The sequence below is a fragment of the Plectropomus leopardus genome, chromosome 2 (genome assembly GCF_026936395.1).
Source record: "Plectropomus leopardus strain MGB_pleo_1.0 chromosome 2, ASM2693639v1, whole genome shotgun sequence".
Classification (NCBI taxonomy): domain Eukaryota; kingdom Metazoa; phylum Chordata; class Actinopteri; order Perciformes; family Serranidae; genus Plectropomus; species Plectropomus leopardus.
Genome location: NC_142177.1, coordinates 1184468 through 1203841, shown reverse-complemented (window position 1 = coordinate 1203841; position 19374 = coordinate 1184468). Strand labels below are relative to the sequence as shown.

The 19374-nt window shown below is 41.1% G+C and overlaps 1 protein-coding gene across 4 annotated transcripts in view; it reads right to left on the bottom strand.

Moving 5' to 3' along the window:
* The window catches only part of iqsec1b (IQ motif and Sec7 domain ArfGEF 1b), a 274407-nt gene that overhangs the window by 177328 nt on the left and 77705 nt on the right, over positions 1 to 19374 (bottom strand). For 3 of the 4 annotated variants that reach the window (XM_088082603.1, XM_088082638.1, XM_042498087.2), the window contains one exon: positions 11304 to 11411. The exons of the other annotated variant lie outside the window; for it this stretch is intronic. In XM_088082603.1, coding sequence (XP_087938729.1) covers positions 11304 to 11411 — 108 coding nt within the window. The remainder of the gene's footprint in view (positions 1 to 11303; positions 11412 to 19374) is intronic. 4 annotated transcript variants of the gene reach the window in all.

Below are 19374 nucleotides of genomic sequence, written 5' to 3'. Positions count from 1 at the left end.
AATCTGGGCATTTATGTATGTGGATCCAGCTCTGAACTGACGGAGCAGCAATTTGTCCTCCAGAAACTCACAGTGTGGTTCCTGCCGGTGACTTCAGCCCCCCAGCAGGGCTGAGGATTGGACCTCACATATCCACGCTCCACAGGCTGCATCATGGGGCTGTCGGCCGAGCTTGCACATGCTCATGCCTTCTCTCACGGCCTATGGAAAGTTAATTAACTGCCTTTTCAAGGCAGCAGGCCCATGATAGTGATGAATTAGCACTCCTTCCCTGCTGCCTTCCTCCCATCACTGGTGGCGTTAGCCCAGGGGAAGTAGCTCTATAGTCTGCTCAGTCCCTGCACGTCGTACGTAAGCTTGCTCCCATACATACAGGAGACAATAATTGAGATAACACAAACAAACCCATTAGGATGCTCATTAGTTTCTCTTACTTTAAGAGCCTAACAAAGCAGCTTTTTTTTGTTCTAGTGAGGATGTGGGGAGATAATGATGATGCAGCTGCAACACAGCAATCATCTGTTATACAAACACATCCTTTATTTTAACCTGATGGAAAAACAGGGACTCTAAAGTGAAATAAAATGAATGCAGGAGGACATGAGGTGATATTGTCGTGCCAGTACAGTGACCCTCTGTGATGTGAAGGGTGGAAGCTAGAAGACACTGCTTCAGTTGAGTGGGTGGTCCTGATCAGGACTCAGCAGAGCGTGCATGGAGGCCTTGACAGCTGGCTCACCTCACTGTAAAGTCTTTGGCAGGAACAGATCTGCATGCTCAGACCCATCATCATCTCGTTATCTCCCCTGGCCGAGAGAGAGGAATACTTTGGTTAGTAGCCACAGGAAGTTTTTTAAATTGAAAGGCATGAAACTTGTTTGTGGTTACACAAAATCTAATTTTCATGCTTTTAGAAGAAGCAGGTTTAGGGAATGAGGGTCTCCTTGTGTGTGGTAAAGCTGTGCTGCTGGGGTATTAGAGTCTTACTAAGCTGCAGTGACCATGTGCAACATAATTACTAAACAATACAGAACATTAGGGGGCACTCTTATAATTTAATATTGCACTGCCATCAAGTTGGGGAACTTGCAAGAGACAGATTTTGAAAGGAACGCTCAAAACTGAAAAAGCAGTTGCTGAGTCCCTAAAATAGCTCCAGCTCTTTGCTTTTTGTTGGGCTCATAATGCCATAATGCCACTTAATAGCGTCATTCGTCAGAAGTGTAAATACCATGTTTTTGGAAAATGTTATCATTACACATTATTCAATTGATGGCAGAAGTAATTAGTTACTTTACTCTCAGCACAGCTCAAACAATTTTATGGAATCTTCCACATCACTGCTTCTCTTTGTTCTTTGTTGTAAATGGACCTGCACTTGTATACCGCTTTCTTATTATTTTAAACACCCAAGCGCTTTCGCAGTACCAGTCACATTCATACAAACACACTCACAAACTGGTAGTCGAGGCTTCTTTGCAAGGTGCCACCTGCTACTCAGTTTTCACACACTGAGGGCAGCCATAACCAATTTAGTTAACTTTAGTTAACTTTAGTTAACTTTGACATGTTAACTAGAGAAGCCGGGGATCAAACTGCCATCCCTCTGATTAGTGGACAACCAGCTCTACCTCTGAGTCACAGCTGCTCTGATTAAGTGTCAACTCGTCTTTTTTCATAGAGGGTAGGCTATGAGATTTTGAACATGAAGCCTTTGAAACCTAGAATTGACATCACTTTTCTTGTGCTGCACTCTGATGCCTTTCAGTAGTATTTCAAACTTTGAGCCCTGAGCACACTGGTTTGATTGATGAAAGCAGAACTCCTTATGACTTTAGAGTAGAACTCCTTATAAACTGGTGTTGACATGTCCAATTTGTGGTCTGCCTCTTTAAAGTAGTTTGTCATTTCCCCACTGCTTAGACTAGAATGCAGTAGTATCACTCCAAACCCATAAGTCCTGTCAGGAATAGCAAGAAAATAAGAATGGTAAAGAAAACACACGTGATGTAATTTACCCAAGCTCAAGATGTGCTCAGCAAAGGCCAGCCTCTCTGCTGAAGGAGAATATGCTTGTGCTGACGCCTGCCTGTGTTGAAATGAATGCAACTGGGGCAGAGTATTCACGGAAACTATAAATATTCCCCCAGCTCCAATGACAGGCATTGTGGTTATTTATAAATCTCCAGCTGAATGTGCTGAATGCTGCGTCACAATCCCAAACAATCACACAGATGCAAGGAACCATCCACAACTTTTTTCAGCTCTGGCACCATGGAGAAAATTGAACATGATTTTAATTGCAAACAAAACAATAGCAGCTTCCATGACTGGAGAGAGGCAGTGGCTGCATAATCAGGCACTGTGGGTGCACAGACAACTAAATCGCAATCACACTTTGTTATTGTGAGTGATTTAAAAATCTCAGAGCAGGCTGCTAATGATGATTTTTTTAAATGCATAGATGACACGTGTTGGTGCAACAGACGTAGAGAAAGTACAGAAAGGAAACATAAGCCACTGACAAGTTTAATGATGTAGGGCTACTTTTTGGGAGGGGATGGATACATCAGTGAGCCAGTCGACATCAAAGAGTGTCGAGATGAAATGAAGGCACAGTCGACTGAGTGGTGTGAGGCTAACTTTGCCCTTACACTGCCTGCATGCTGATCACACACACGCACGCACGCACATACATATGCAGGCACACGCACACACACACACACACACACGAGCGCGTGCGCAGATGCACGTACACACGCATGCACACAATGCCACTCCCATTCCACTTCACAGGCAAAGCAGCGCAGCCATTTGTCAAGGGTATGTTGGGTTGAGTAAACCAGCCACTCACTATGCATCTCAGCACAAAATAATACCAACGTGAGCCAGAGGCAAATTAATATTTTGTTGCATCAGGCAGTTCGTGGACAGAATTAAGCAACTTTGGAGGAACAGCAGGGTTTTTGTCTCCAGACACAAAGAAAAGCCCTGAAAGACAAGGAGAAAAACTGCTGATCATTTCTTAGTTTATCTTGATGAGGTCAGAAACTGACAGCACACTTGTTTCGTTTTTTTTACCTTGAATTTTAAAGACTTAAGCTTCCTACTCCCAACTGAACATATACTGAAACATGAACAGGCATACAAAACAAAATCTAAGGAATAATCATCAAAAAGGCTACCTGTTCAACACAGTCTTACAGAAACTGTCCGAAACCTGGTTCTCAATGCAGATATAATGTAAACAGAACTATGTGCATTGTCAATATGCACATAGTTCTGTTTAGGCATTAATGCAGACTGGAAAACAATAAGCCACTAATGCCTTGTTTCTACACTCTTTCACTACTGAGAGCCAGAGACGCACATCCTGAACAAGAACACATGGCTGAAAAACCTGTTGGACAAAGAACTTTTCAAGCTGAGGAAGAAAACTCTGGTTTAGGGATTTAGCATTACAGGGGTATTTGAGTCGTTATCTTCACAAACTACTTAATTCCTAAATATAACAATAATAATAATTTTAAAAAATAAATCAGATTTAAAAAAAAAAAAACATGTCCAAATGTTGTAGGATTATTTTTTATGACAGCATTTCAATACTTATATAAGTTATTATGGTTTATTGACTAACACAACCTTTTAGCTAAGGTTTTGAGGATTTTAGTGATATTACACATTTGAAGATATTCCAACAACTCACGTCACAATTAGCAAAAACACCAATATGGGTACTGGCATACCACCATTCCCATTGCAGTTCAGAGGGTAAATATCTGATGTTGTTGTTAACATCTGAGTATGTTGCTGAGAAACAGACGTGTCGACCAACATAATTTGCACAATTGCAGTCTTCTGAAAAAAATGCCATCTTAGTGTCAGAATGTTTGATGATGATGATGTCCAATAATAACTATTTTGACTGTGGGACAGAAAAATCTGTCATAATCTGTGCTCAGGTTCACTTCTTACATGGGACTGAACAGACTCAGACAGGCCTGCTGCTAGTCTCCTAAAGATGTGAAACCCATGTGACACAAATACTATGGCACTATTCATTGGAAGTTGTCCTGGTGTTGATTCATATAGAAATGTAGGGCTACTTTTTCATTCATTCATTGTCTGTAACCACTTCTCCTCGAAAGGGTCATGGGGTGCTGGAGACTATCACAGCTGTCATTGGGCAAGAGGCAGGGTACACCCTAAACAGGTCACCAGACTATTGCAGGGCTGACACATATAGACAGATAACCATTCATGCTCACATTCACACCTTTGGGCCATTTAGAGTCACCAATTAACCTGACCTCCATGTCTTTGGACTGTGGAAGGAAGCCGGAGAACCCAGAGAGATCCAATGCTGACACGAGGAGAATATGTAAACTCTGAACAGAAGGGCCCCCTCAACATGGCCTGAGCCTCGCCCCAACCTGGTTTCTAACCGGGGACCCTCTTGCTGTGAGGCGTCAGTGCCAACCACCACACCACTGTGCAGCCCAGTTTTCAAGTAAATAGACTGCACTTGTAGTAGTGCTTTTCTTGTGTTTCTGACCACTCAAAGCACTTTCACACTACATGTCACATTCACCCATTCATACACACATTTACATACTGGTGGCCAAGGCTACCGTACATAGTCCCACCTGCTACTCAGTAACACGTACTCACACTTTGATGAAGCAGAATCGGGAGTAATATTTAGTGTCAAATTCCACCAGAATCAGAGGCAGGAGGCTGAACTGAGGGCGTAACAGCAGAAGCTGCTTTGCTAAAGCAGTTAAACATGCTGCAATGTTTCACACCGTGTTTCATGAGGTTGTTAATGTTATCCCCTGAACACACAATTACCTTTTTACATATATTTCATTTAGCAGCATTTTCATTAAATGAAGTAAAGTGAGCCCACACTTGCCCTTTTAGCCATGAGTGAAGAGCACAGAATGTTAACATGCAGTTACATAATGTAAAACTGCAGGAGCTTGATCATCAATAGTGGATGGTTAAGAATTTGAAAATGCTGGCTTCATTAGAATACATTCATGTTGCATAAGTATCAGTAGAAGTGCCTTTTGTCCAGGAGTGTATAAGTACTTGGGAACAACTTTTTAGGAACTTTTCCCAATTTAGTAGCTGTTTGTGATACCCTTGCCTTCTTTTCAGTGATGCAGAAGGCGTCACCATGAGTCAGAGTGCATGTTGGATTGTCAGAAAGCCCTTGCATCCACACTTTCTTACATCAGAACTGGCATCTGAAAGTGGAAAGTGAAACATACCAAAAGCAAATATTCATTAAAGATAAGCTCCTTACACCTTGTATAGCCAAGTGTCTTATTGAGCTATTATTTTCATTCTTCACACAACTATTTGAGCCACTCTTGTCTGCACTAGAGCCACCCCATGATGCCTCTGAGGAGAGAATTTACAAAAGTGCACATTATGATTCCCATTCACTATTCTCTTTGATGGCAGGCTTTTTGGCCTTTGAGCTCCTTGTGAAACTTTGCATTATCTAGTTCTTTTCAAGCACACTCTCAGGTTAATAACAACAAAACCCTTGAGAACGAACCACCCGAAACAAGCAGTAACAGCATGCCAACAGACAAAAAGGCTATTGACAGCCATCCAATATACCATCAGCTCTATGTTAAGGCATCAAGTCAGTGTCAACACAGGCTACGACAAACACACAATTTAGCTACAAATTCTACAACATCAGCATGTATGTGAGCACTATCATTGCCACTCTGTGTTTCAGTACCGTGCATCAAAAACAAAACTTTGTCTGTGAGTTTAAATGTATGAAAATGGAAGATGATGACAGCACAGACTATCTGCCAGTGATATCAGCAGTGCAGACAGAACAGAATGAAACTTAAACCAGACCAGGTGTGCTCTTTGTTGAATGTGTGCTCCAAGGCTAGATATTTCAAGTACAAGGTGATTTGTGACAGTGACACCAGCTCATTTTGTTGTCCACTGATGTAGAGAGGGTGTACATGGATGAAACCCTGGAGAAGGAGATAGTAACATCAATTTCAACAACAAACTGTCTTTCTGAACTGTGCACAAAGAAAATGAATGAAATGGAGTTGATATTGAGGTTTACAGACCGTCTGACAGATGAGTCTCAACTCTGATCACTGCCAGCTCTCTAATTCACACCATCCACACCATCCAATAGAGCACACGCTGAACACCACGCTACTGGGGGGGAGACCACATTGCCAAATATAAAGGCTGAAGACAGCTACAAAAACACCAGATGTTGGAATGGTTTGAAAGCCTGCAGTTACCTTCATTGAGCTTTTAATAAAGTGCAAAAAGATTAAAAAAAAAAAAAAAAAGAACACCAGATAAGATGGAGAAGCAGAGCACAATGAAAAATGAACTTATTGTCTTCCCAGACTGGAATTTCTGTGGAAGGTTTTTCCAATATCAAAATGACTATGTGTTTCTAAAGCCTGGAAATATGCTGAAACAGAGCTGTTTTTTGTGTGATGGACCACAAAGACAAAAATTACTAAGGAGGTGCACAACTGTGCATTAGTGAGTCTGAACAGCACATCCACCAACCAATGCAGAACAGAACTAATCTTCCAGCCACCAATTTATTGTAAATGGCAAATGGACTGTACTTGTATAGCACTTTTCTTGTCGTTTTGACCACTCAAAGTGCTTTCACACTAAATGTCACAATCCACCTATTCACACATACATTTACACAGTGGTGGCCGAGGCAACTGTACAAGGTGCCACCTGCTACTCAGTAATCATTCATACGCACTCATACTGCGATGATGCAGCATCGGGAGCAATTTGGGGTTCAGTATCTTGCCCAAGGATACTTCGACATGCTGACTGGAGGAACGAACTGCTAACCTTCTGATTAGAGGAAGACCAGCTCTACCTCTGAGCTCCAAGCACCCCCTGATAATATATGTACAGCTTTCAAGAGTAAGACTGATAATATTTCCCAAGTCATTGTTGAACACAGCATAAGGTTCTTAATATGACCATAATAAATTTATAGTTGAGGTTCTTGGTTCATTTGTGATCTTGGAAGCAGCAGTCAAGAAAAGAGTCTCACTACAAGGTCCACTAAGTAGTAGTAACAGAGCTTTCAGTGATGTTACTAATGGAAAATAAACCAGTTCCCAGCCCACTGCCCAGCTCTTTGTTGCTGGCAGCCACTTTCTAAAGGTCTGCAGCTGATAAGGCCCGCTTCCTGCTCCGTACTGTAAAACCAGCCCGCAGAGATTTTGTGATTCTTTTAAAACAGATAGACGGGCTGATGATGATCTTCATCAGCTGATAGAGTTAAACAGTTGTCATAATTGTTGATGTAATATTGTAAATGTTTGATTTTTATTTTTTTTTATGGCTGAAAGGCCTTCTTGTCCATGTAGGCTCAAAAGCTGATGGTAAGTTCATTCAGACAGTGCAAACAGTGGTTGAAAAAAAACTATCTTGACCACCAGGTCAACCAGAGATCCTGCATCTCAACTGCAAAATCAAAGAAGCAAGCAGGAGTGAGCATGTTTTGGGCTTCACAAAGATTAACAAGGTCTATTAGTTGGTTGAAAAAAAATCTGTCCACCTATTTTTTAGGTACACATTTGTGGTATATGTTGACTACCTGTTGACGGCTAAAATTGATTTGGTAGGCATATTCCCTAGCATGTAATGAAAATATTTTTTTCGACAAATCTTGCATATTTATGTTAGAGTTTCATTCTTTAAAAAGGTATATTCATTATTTGTTTTTCATATTATGCAAATTAGCATTAAATCTAGCATGCAGACTTCTATGGTCTAAGGGGCTTTTTTGTAGCGCACATTTAGTTGGAACTTCTCGGCAAGCATTTGCACATCACTTCCACTTATTGGGCCAAGTTTCATGCCTCTGCTTATTCCAACTCACCATAGGTCAAGACCACAGCATCTGACAACAAATGACCAGGGGACAGGTGCAATTGAGTTCTTTTAACCTAAATATAGCTATAAATGATTCATACTCTTTCTCAGCCAACAAAAGGAATTGACTCCATTGATAAATCAAAGCCTGAAGCAGCTGCCAGGGGGTATCAGGCTTCAAAAAGCAGAGTAAAGTTACATCAGATGGCTTCATTTTGTCTAAATCAAGAGTGAGACAAGTCACTCACTTGTTTCATTGTTGCAAATGTATGTAGCATGTCAATAGTTCCACACTAAAAGTTGTTTTCAGTCTTTATCAGATGTTGATGAAACCTGGCAGGTATGTTAAAAACTTAGTGCAGGATGTCTTCACTGATTTCACTGATTTTTTTGTACTGCTCCAAAACAACTTGAGTTTTAGCCTATTTCCTTCTAAGTCCTGCCCTTAGCAAAGTCTTGTTGATTGATGGTTATTTGATCTTACTCATTTATAGTAGGCTTGTAGTCTGAAATTATTTATGACAGAGTCAAAATTCAAAGAAGATCTAGCAACAGTCCATCATGGTGGTCATCCTCAAGTGGCTCCTTTGTAGAATACATTGCGTTGTGGATGACTGTCAAACTTAAAGTCATTTAGACTAGATAGTGTAAGGGGCGTGGATTGTCAAAATTTTCATTTTTTGGGTTGTTAACTATAGTGCCACCATCAGGCTGACTGGAACTGAATTTGATGTCAAGCATTAGCACATAACTTTCACTTATCAGCCAAGATTAATATCTCTAGCTTATTCCAGCTGGAAATGTGTGTCAAATTTAAGTCATTTGGATTTATAGTGTGAGGGACGGAGCCTTTCCAAAAAGGCACCTTGGGGCATTACAGCACCACTATATGGCAAATTCAAGTATTATTTCTATTTGCACATCATTCCAAGTTATAGGGCCAAGTTTCAGGTTTCTAGCTTATTCCAGCTAAGCTGTAGAGTAAGATGACAAATAGTAATAGTAAACCAGCACAAACTCAAAAGGGTTCTGCCCCTTCTAGGCCGTGAACCAGCATGCTGCATTAGCCTGTTTTCAAGAACCAAAATTTTGAGGAAAATTTTCAAACTGGTTTGATAATAAGCCATATATCTGACTGGACCAATTTACCATAATTTTACCAGGTGTCCCATATGATTCAATAGTCAGTCCTGAGTAGCACAAAATGACACAGTGTCCTAACAGAAAACGAGCGTCTAACTATCACATAGCATGCTATACCATCTGAGCTCTCTGTCCACACTGAATCCATTAAATGTGAAATTCTGTTTCCTCATGTAAACAAACCACAGAGCTAGCAGCTGTGCATCAGAGATTAGACCAGAGACCCAAACACTTAAAAGATGGGTGAGTAGCCTACTTTCTATCAACCTAAATTTTTAATGTTTTTTTTTTAATCAGAAAACACATGTGTTACATTGTGATATTTACAGGAAATTGCATAAAACATAGCAAACAGCAAGTAACGTAAGCCTAGCTTGTTTGTAGCGATGGTCATTTACCTCAGCAGAAACCTCAGCAGAAACTTTCAGCTTCCTGGTGATCTCTCTTTAGGAGCTTTAATTTGAGTAATCATTTTAATGTCATGAATCAGTCGGTCCTCTTCCACTGCTGCACATTCACAGTGAGCATTAGATATAAATAGAAACACAGCATCTGATGAAAGTTCAGCACACACACCTGCAGCCAGTAAAGACAGCTCTTTAATCAGCTTCATATCCATAATGTTGTCTTATTGGTACAGTTTTAGTATTAGTATTTAATGGACTAACCCATGTCTCCTCTAATCAGTTTAAAAAGTAAATCAAATCTGTTTAAGGTCAAACATAGGATTAGATTGGCAAATTGGAAATCTGCCCAACTGTTTTTGCACCACACTGGCAATACCGCACCTGCACTTATGACCAATTCATTTGACTGATACACACACACACACACACACACATTTCAGTCATACTACAAATGACTGGAAGCACCATCTAAACAGCTGTCAGTATTAACACTTCATTTTTTTGCAGGAAATGCATTTTCTAGTCTGTTGCGGTTACCTTTTTCCTGCTGCTGACACATTTAATGCTATGTCTGCCAAATATAAAAGTACAATAATCTGTTTCTAAAGCTGCTACACTGTACAGCAGCATCTTGCTTCACAGTGTGATTTTACCTGCAGCAGTGTGTCACTTCTTCCATGCCTCTCAGGGGTTGAACATAATTGAATTCATTATCCAATCTACACACCTACCTCCTATTGTAAGTTCCAGCTTGACCCAAACATCGTTCAGAACACAACTCCCTGGGCAACCGTAACTGATGTGCACTTGTTCTTCATGTTCTTTGGCAAATACTTGTTAATAGAGTGGGACAGCTCAAGACCTCACTGTAATCACAAGTGTTTAGCACTCATTCTTTGTACTCTCTTCATCTCCACAGCTAATTAGAATCAATAAACATGGTGAACAAACATGACTCATTAGGGCTTTCACTATCTGCTTCCTCCCCTGGCATAAGTCTATAGAGTGAGATTTTTGTACCTCCCCCCACAAACCTGCTTTTAGAATTGATCTCAAGCTCAGTGCTGGATGCTCCATAGATATAGTGAGCACGGCGTCAGGAATATAAACCCTTTGAAAGCTTTTGAAGCCTGTGTCCCACTGCTCAACACTCTCAGGGTTTTCATCTCTCCTCATTTGCTGCGGAGCTCTCAGGGCCTCGCTAAGGAGCTGTAATGAACTCCAAGGAAAAGCAGAAAGGACATGGACATCTGCGCAGGGCATTACAGAACTGCATGTGCCGCAAGATGCTTCATGCAAACACCATGCTTACAATAATCTACACAGTTGTAGCTATGCAGCAAGGCTTGTCGCTCATTTTCTAAGTCATCCTTCAACTCTCACTGCTCATGAAGTAATCCTGAAAGATAGAGGGATAGAGGGAAATTGAAAGGAGAGATATGTCATCACAGGGGTCTGTTCTGCCAGATCTATCCCAGAAAGCCCGTTCCCCCACTGCGCTTCTGCTTCATGTCTGTGGTCGTGATGAGTGTTATTCATTTTCTATTTGAGTGCATTTGGAGGCTGAGGAGGCCACCCACCAGCCTGTACACAGTAGGTGGTGGAAGTCTTCAAGAGGAAAAGGAAAAAGGCTGACAAACAAAGCAACACTCAACAGCAGCATGGAAAATGGCAGGGTCAGAAATTAGATGTTTTATCAGGCTGAAAAACAGAGTGATACGGTAAACTAGCATCAGGAGAGAAACTGTTGTAATGAGACAGATTGTCAGGAAATGGGCGTAGAAAGTCGTAGTCTCATGAAAAAAAGGTGACTTCAAGAAAAACCTTTCAATTTACCCAAAAGATGCAGATTTCCATTTGCGACAGGGGTAACTTCTTCTACATGGAGGGGCAATAAGGTTTAGAGGGATCTCTGAGACTTCTACAGGCAATGAGGCGTGTCGCCTGCAACATAAAAAAAGAAAGGCACATTGAAGCAGTTTAAAATGAACATTTCATCAAGTTCAAGAAATTATAGTTGTGTGTTTCATTTCAAATCAGACAGCTAGTGATGCATAGATGACGGTGTGCTTCTGTTGCAGTGAATGGTGGCGGGCTGAAGAGCAGAGAGGGGGTCCATCAGCTCGCTAACTCCCACTGAGCTGAATGTTGCATTTTGCAGAAAGAGAGATTACTTTTGTCCACTGCCCGCAGCATTTTAATGCCTTCAAATCAGGGCCAGGAACTCTCATATATGCATTATCACAACGGGGCTGAATCAGAACATAGAGCTCAGTGCCAGGTAGGGAGCAGGGAGGGGAGGGGGAGATGAAACATGATCAGAATGTGTCAGGCTGAGTGCATTATAAGCTGACAACAGAGGCTGTGGAGAACAGATATGAACAGGAAGGAAGCACAAGGCAAGAGGAGGCAGATGAGAATTACTCTAACTTGTTAGCGTGATGACCTTCCCAGTTTAAATCTCTATTACACAACAGGAACTGGCATATATATATATATATATATATATATATATATATATATATATATATGCCCTTAACGACATAATATGGGGAGTGCAAGGACGCCTTTAGTGTGGGCAGAAGGGGTGGTGGATGAGTGTGATGAGTTTTTTTTCCTACACATTACTATGTGCCTCCTTCCCCTAAAAGTAACCATCCTTGGCAGCATGTGCATTTGTTTATGTCCCAATGTTGGTTGCCATGTGCTTTTGTTGCCTAAACATAACCATGTTCACTGTAATCCTACCATGTGCATTTGTTGACCTCACGGTAGTGGCATCCCAGAATGTAAAGAACAGATACATAAGTACAACTAGAGCCTAATATTTAGACGCGTAAGTCTGCAAAGCTGCAACATGTAATGATTTCTGATGAGAAGGTGTTGATTATTCCACGATCAGGGAGCAGAGGGGACTTTGGGACCGTCAAGGTAATATGGGGCCTGCCATAAATAAACCACCTATATATCTCCTGGTGCCTAATTGCTGCAGCAGGCTGAGTAATGGAAGAAGCAGCTCCTTGTCATTTACGCATCACCTCAGTGAGGACTGATACCAACTGGTGCATTCAATAACTTGCTGCCTCTGGACCACTTTGGTTTGGTTTCTTTTGCAAGATTCCTTTTTCCACAGTGCAGTGCTCTGTGTTCTTTCCTGGGAAAAGACACTCTTCGCAAAGTCATTCTTTTCGAATTGATTTTTCTTTTTCAAATGTGTTCTCTTTCACTAGCAGCAAACACAGCGCCTGTGTCTGATAGGCACAAAGGCATCAGAACAATCACACACAGACAAAGAGCATTTTCTGTTATTATCAGAAGCTTTCTGCAGACAGCAGTGCTAATGCAAAACTGAAAGCCAGATGCTCACATCTGTCTGGGACTTTACTGCTTGTCATCTGGGAATTAAGGAACATTTACACTGGTCTTGATGAACTCATAAACTTTCAAGGTGGACAGCTGAGGGAGCATTAACTTGAAGAGGGTTGGTAAATGCTGATATAAAAAGCTGCACTAAAGAGATGGCTGATTAGCCCGAGATAAGGCCCGACAGGACTGTCTGTGAGGAATAACAAGCATGGTTCAGCCTTGAAAGGAAGATGATTTTGGAGAGGAATACTTGTTTAAGTGTGATCAGACACTCTCGCCAACAGAAACTGGCACTTTGGCCAACCCCTCCAAGAGGCCCCTGTAAGTTAAACCTTTTGGCATTTATGAGGATAGAACAGACCAAAAAACAGGATCATGTTTTTTTTAAGCACCAAATCACATTTTGGGATAAAAACAGTATATATTGTGATTTGTATCCTTTCATGAGATAGAGTTTCATATTTCACTTTTTTAAAGCAGTCCAGGTGCTTGAAAAAATGTCGGCATTATTAATTTCTGCAAAGCACGGATATGTGACATTTGTATGTTATTATGAAGCGCATACATTGAAACTTTACATTTCTAACAATGCTGTGTTAAATGGGTGGTTAGGTTTAGGCAGTGGTTTTAAGGGAAATATCTTGTTTGGGCTTAAAATACCCTATTTTGTAGCTCAAAATGGACAACAGGTATTGTTATTGTTGGTTCTGTACAGTAGTCAGCAGCATGGCAAGCATCTCTTCTAGGTGTCACACCATCCCCTCCACCTCCCAAGGAATAAGCCAGCTCATATTATGTCACTTTAGTAATGTTGATATAACGTGCAAATGCAACATATTTGTGGTTTGCAAAAACGTACAATGCCAACATTTTCCTCTAGCAATTGGGCTCGCTCAACATCCAAATGTTTGCAGGTTAATAATGAGTATGTTTGAAATGATTTGATGCACCGACTAATTGATAAAACAAATCTGACACCAAGTAGCTGCCCTCCAAAATGTAATCATTAACCCTTGGGCTCATTGCAGTGTAATGCAGTGTGTGATGGGAAGACCCTGGATCAAATGTAAGTCTAACAGCAGTATGCCATATGTATAGTCGTGCCCCAAGGGCAAATGGGTTGTGCTCTTTTGCGACCCAGAGCTGCCAGTAATAATCTCTCATCCATGGAGGTTAAGTCCTGGATGGAGATTTCCTACTGCCAGCCATATAAGCTTCCTGTTATCACACGAGTGCAGGTTCTCTGCTTACATAACGCCAATCTCTAAACACTCTAGCGCCCAAAACTTCTAAACTGTCAGAGGGTTGGCAAAGTGTTTTCAAGGACTAATTGAGTTTAATAATGGTGCTTATGCTGGAAAACACACACACACACACACACACACACACACACAATCATAGTCTGCTGCGGTTTCAGGAAATGTCTACTGCTAAGATTAATACAAGTTCTCAAAGTAACAGTGAGCTTATGTTTAATGTTGTTAAATCAAGCAGATTTACTGTTACATTTAATGAATTGACTTAGTATAAAGTGTTCATTAATTGTTGTAAATTCCACAACAAAACTTTCAGTTGGAAACCAAATTGGATAATAAGTAGCTATGTATGACCATATCTGAATGTGTGACACTTTGTATTAGGCCTGGGTGATAATACCCCAGATCAATATCGCGATTAAATTACGATTGATGAACAATTATTTAGTTTTTTTTGCTGTTTTTTGGTTTGTTTTATTGCCTTCATAGTTCGCTGACACAGTTTCATTTGACCACAGTATGTTGCACTGTATTGCATTATTATTTACCAAACTATCCAGCATTATATGGGAATTAAAAGCTTCATCTCAAACTTCAGGTAAATTTAAGTACATTGTGCTGATAATAGGCCAACCTCTCCTGACTGCAGGACTCCGATTTTATCTTCTGCTGTGTGCTATTAATCTTTTTACTTGGGAAAAAAAAGTTTTGAGGGTAGGCCTACCTCTTCTATAGCTGCCAACAGTCTGCCAGTATTCTCAGTTAGAGAAACGGTGAAAAGAAGGCAATGTGCTTGTGGCTCCAAGCCCCCAAAACATTACATCTGCACATGGTAATAATAATGAGAGCTCAGCGCTAGTGGCTGGAAGAGACACGGAATGATGCGTCCTGGTGTTTCTAAATAATTCAGTCTGACTGAACCTGAAACTAAAGATAAGTAGTCTGTAGAAGTCTAAAGTAGGCACTTTTAACTGCTGAATATTTGGTTGTTTGTTCATTCTAACACTTTGGTGCTGTGAGAAGAAGCTCTGCTCTGTGTGTCTATCTGTCTCACTGCACTGCTGTGGGACCATCAGCTGTTTGATCCGCAATAATGAAATGCTGTGGAAGCAAATATGAGTCAGTAGTCAAACACTCAGCTGTATACTAGAGTCAAAGTCATTCAATGCATTACACGAAAGTTCAACATGTCTGCTGTCACAGTGTTTTGAGATTTTCCTCGGTGTTGTGAGACCGTGAGACAGAGCCCAAAAGCGTGAGACAAGTGCCAGATGTGTGAGAGCAGCACTTAACCCCTGCTGTTTTCTGACAAGGAGTCAATGCACAAATCCTCCATTTTTAAATATCCCATTGAGAGAGACGCTCACTGCAGCCAGCTCTTTTTTGTTCTGAAAATTGTCCTCATGCAGTTCCGTGGACGTGGACAATAAACAGGGTGCAGACTTCACTCTGTATCACCCCTGAACAGGGAAATACAGCGAGAGCTGATGGATGGAGAAATGAGTGACAACAACCCCGCCCACATGTAAGAGGACTGACAGCAGTGGAAACACTATGTACATCTAGGGTCTAGATGTGTGTTAGGAGGTGTTACTTTTGTATATAAAGGTAGTATAGAGCTACTTAACATGTGATTGTAATATCCTTTTTGAAGAACGACAAAAAGTGAAATATTTTAATTTTGAATGGTAATGTCATCTACTGTCCCTGTTGCCAGTATTGCTATCTGTTCTCTAAAATGCTGCAGAAGTGGGGCTTTATACTCCCATCAGTCGAGGAAAGAGAGCAGCACATTGAACATTTGCTTAAGAATGTCATGGATCAATACTTCCTCTAGAATATGACTGCTGGAAACATTGACCCAATAAGCTGCTGTGTCTGCGCATGTGAATGTGGTAGGTAATGCTTAGCCTCACACATTGCTGCTACAGTGGACACGTGTTGAAATGAAAACTGTGTGTCTCACACTCAGCATGTTTACATGAACAGCTCAGCAGAGCTACGGTCAAAGCTCGATTAGGACATTTAATTCACTTTCATCAACTTCATTGATTGCTTTTAAGCCACCTAAAAAAATCAATATCAGTTTAAATGTAGCCTATGCAATATTTACAATTTTTTCATTACTTTACTTGCTATAAGACAGCCCGTACTGACGGGGGTTTGAAGCTGTTATATCAAAAACACCAGACTCCACTGACAAAAACAGTCATGTTATCACACTGAACAGCGGAGCTGCGTGTTACCGCTGCCTCCATCAGCTGCTGTCGAAGGTAAAGAGGAGAAAATATTCAAATACAGTAAACACTAGGGCTAAAATAAGTTTTGCTGCCCCATCCACAGTAGGACATTGCTTAGCTTCTGTGCTGGGGTTGTGGAACTGTACTTTATTTTTCAGAGGAGGAGGGTTGCCGGAGTGTGACTTTTTTACTTAAAATAAATATAAAATGCTACCTTTTTAAGTTGTATGTCCCTCACTAAGTCGAAATAAAAAAAAAAACAGAAGTCCCTCCTCGGTGCTACATTTTTATAAAATGGCATACTTGTTTTGCAGCAACCTCCCCCTCATAAATAATGAACCCTTCCTTTCCCTAACCATCGATGGAGGCCGGCGCGGCGATGAGGATCATGTACAGAATGACAAGTCCAGCTAACTGAGGTGTTTATATGATGGAATAGCTTGACTTCAACTGAATTATCTGGGTTTTAGTCAATTTTGAGAAATACGATTAAGGCAGATTTTCAGTCAGACTAACATGTTTGCATGTATCTTAGAAGTCCAGTTTTAATCAGATTAACACAATAATTCCACTTTTTCTAATATCATGACTGCAGGCTCTGAAGCAGTGAACAAACATTGTGTCAGTGACTTATTCTCTTGCAGCGTCATGTATCAGTACAGACTCTGCACAGTAATAATCAAAAGTCATGTTTCAGGGGTGATGGTGAGGAGACATCCCCCTCTTAATCAGCAGAGCACAACAAGGTCAGTTCATGTGGACACACAGACCTGCAGTCACTCTAGCACCATCCATCAGGTCTCAGTGCGGAGCAGAAGCAGCTTCCAGATGAGGCAGAGATCAACACAAACACAGGGAGTGTCTGAGCCTCGCCCTGATGCAACACACAGCACTAAGCTGGAGAGCGTGAGAACATTTTTTCTGTTGACACAAATCCCAGGGACAAAACACCCCCACCTCTTTACTTCTTCCTGATAGATGAGTTGTGTGTACTTCCGTCAGTTATGTAACACAGAGACCGCCATGTGCTGTGCTGGTTTAAGCGATTTTGCTTTATATAATGTGAAAATCCAAATCTTCCTCATTTCACTAGATACACTGCATGGTGTTCCTGACTCTATAAGCATGCCTGCTCATGGTATTACTTAACAAAGAGAGGGACATGCAGTGTTTGTCTCATGTTGGATATCCTAACATGCCCTTGTTTCTGCACAAACAGCGTAAGAGGGCATTACCCAGTCCTGATAGGTTCATAAAGTTGTCATGCACTGATTATGTCAAGATCCAACCATTATTTTTTCCCAAAAAGAAAATTAAAAGATGACGCACAAGTGGTGATCTGAGAGAATTAAACATTGCCCAAAAATATCATGTTGACAGAATCCAATTAACCTTTGCAGCTCCAGTGTGAGGTCTTTGGTAATCAGCTTGGCTACAGCACTCTTTCCTCTATCATTCTCTCTATCTCCTTTCTCTAATCAGCATCATATCAGTGGAGTCTAGCGGGGGAGATATGTCTTAGCTCAAGTACTAAAAACAAAGATTTTATTGCTAAGGGTGCCCACTGCTCAGCTCATCACATATAATGAGGCTTGTGTACATAAACAGAGCTACCTCACAATTAATTATTGCAGTTTATCACACCTTTGAGTGCTGAGATCTGTGTTACAGGGAAGGCTTTGTGATAAACTGGGTTACTTTGTTGTGCCGTGCATTCCTGCCACCACTACCACAGGCGTTGTACCACTTTTGATCTGCTTCCTAGTACGTTCATGGCCTATATCTCCTTATCCCCTAAGAGCAGATAAAGGAATGGAGAAACAAACACAAGCCTTGTAACACAAAGCATAATAAGGAATGTGGTCCCATCTGGCTCTAACACTCTAGGCTAACATACTGGAAGGGAACGCTGAACAAAATTTGTACTAGGTATCCTTCAGTGTTGCGATTGATGTTCCGGGATGCACATGGTGGGATGATGCTGCATGTGGTTATGTGCAGGCAACAAAAACACGTGGTAACCAATGCCTGGACATAAACAAACGTACATGCTGCCATGGATGGTTAGGATTAGCAGAGGGACACTCAGGGTAAGATGTAAAACAAAAAAAAACATCACATTCAGATGAGACACATTCAGATGAGAATGAGATGAGAATGAGATTGTCACTGGCAGCATTTCAACTTGACACCGTTAGGTGGCATATCGTGTGGATTGCACCAGGTTTAGTATGGTGCTCTCAAATGACGCTGCCCATCCAAGTATCATGCTGCCATAACCGGTTCTGTCTGGTCGCCTTTTCAGCTGACGATGTCCACCAGCTTATCATGTGACGGGGAAGACGACTTTAGGCATCAGGATCTCACAAAAGCACTGCAAAAGTTGTAGCATTTGAGTTCTTTGGAATGAAAGCAGGCTGGAACTACAAAGCACAATAAAGTGCTTCTGTCTGCCTAAACCTAACCCCCTGTGCCTTTGAAGCCAAATTCTACCCATATGCTTTTGTTGACGCCCTGGTGTTGGTTGTAATGTTCTTTTGTTTCCTAAGCATAACCATGTGCTTTTGTTGCATCATTTTATTATGCAATATGCCGGAATGTCAACTGCAGACACAGAGTGTAATATGTAGATGTAGATGAGAACTCCACTGACAAAGCAGCTATATGTGACGACTTGGGATGAGAACATGTTGGTTATCCAAGGTCTCAGCCACCTCAGAGTTGAGAACTGCCTTGAGACCCTTTAAAGTCAGTGAAAGATTGTGGCTTTAGCAAAATACCGAAGTTAACACATCCTTTCTCAGTAATTAACCAAGGACACAATCTCCTAAAAATTATTTCCCTGACCTCCCTGAATAATGTGTTTTGTGTTGCCTAAATAACTGTAACACAACATAACCAGTAAAATGTTAATCATGCTTTAGATGCCAGAAGCAGACAATGAAGGAAAACTAATGAAATTTGCTGACAGTGAATATTTTCTTAGTTTAGTATGAACATTTTGCCTTGGCAGTGAATAGTTTGCAGGTGTGTTGGAAATTCTCC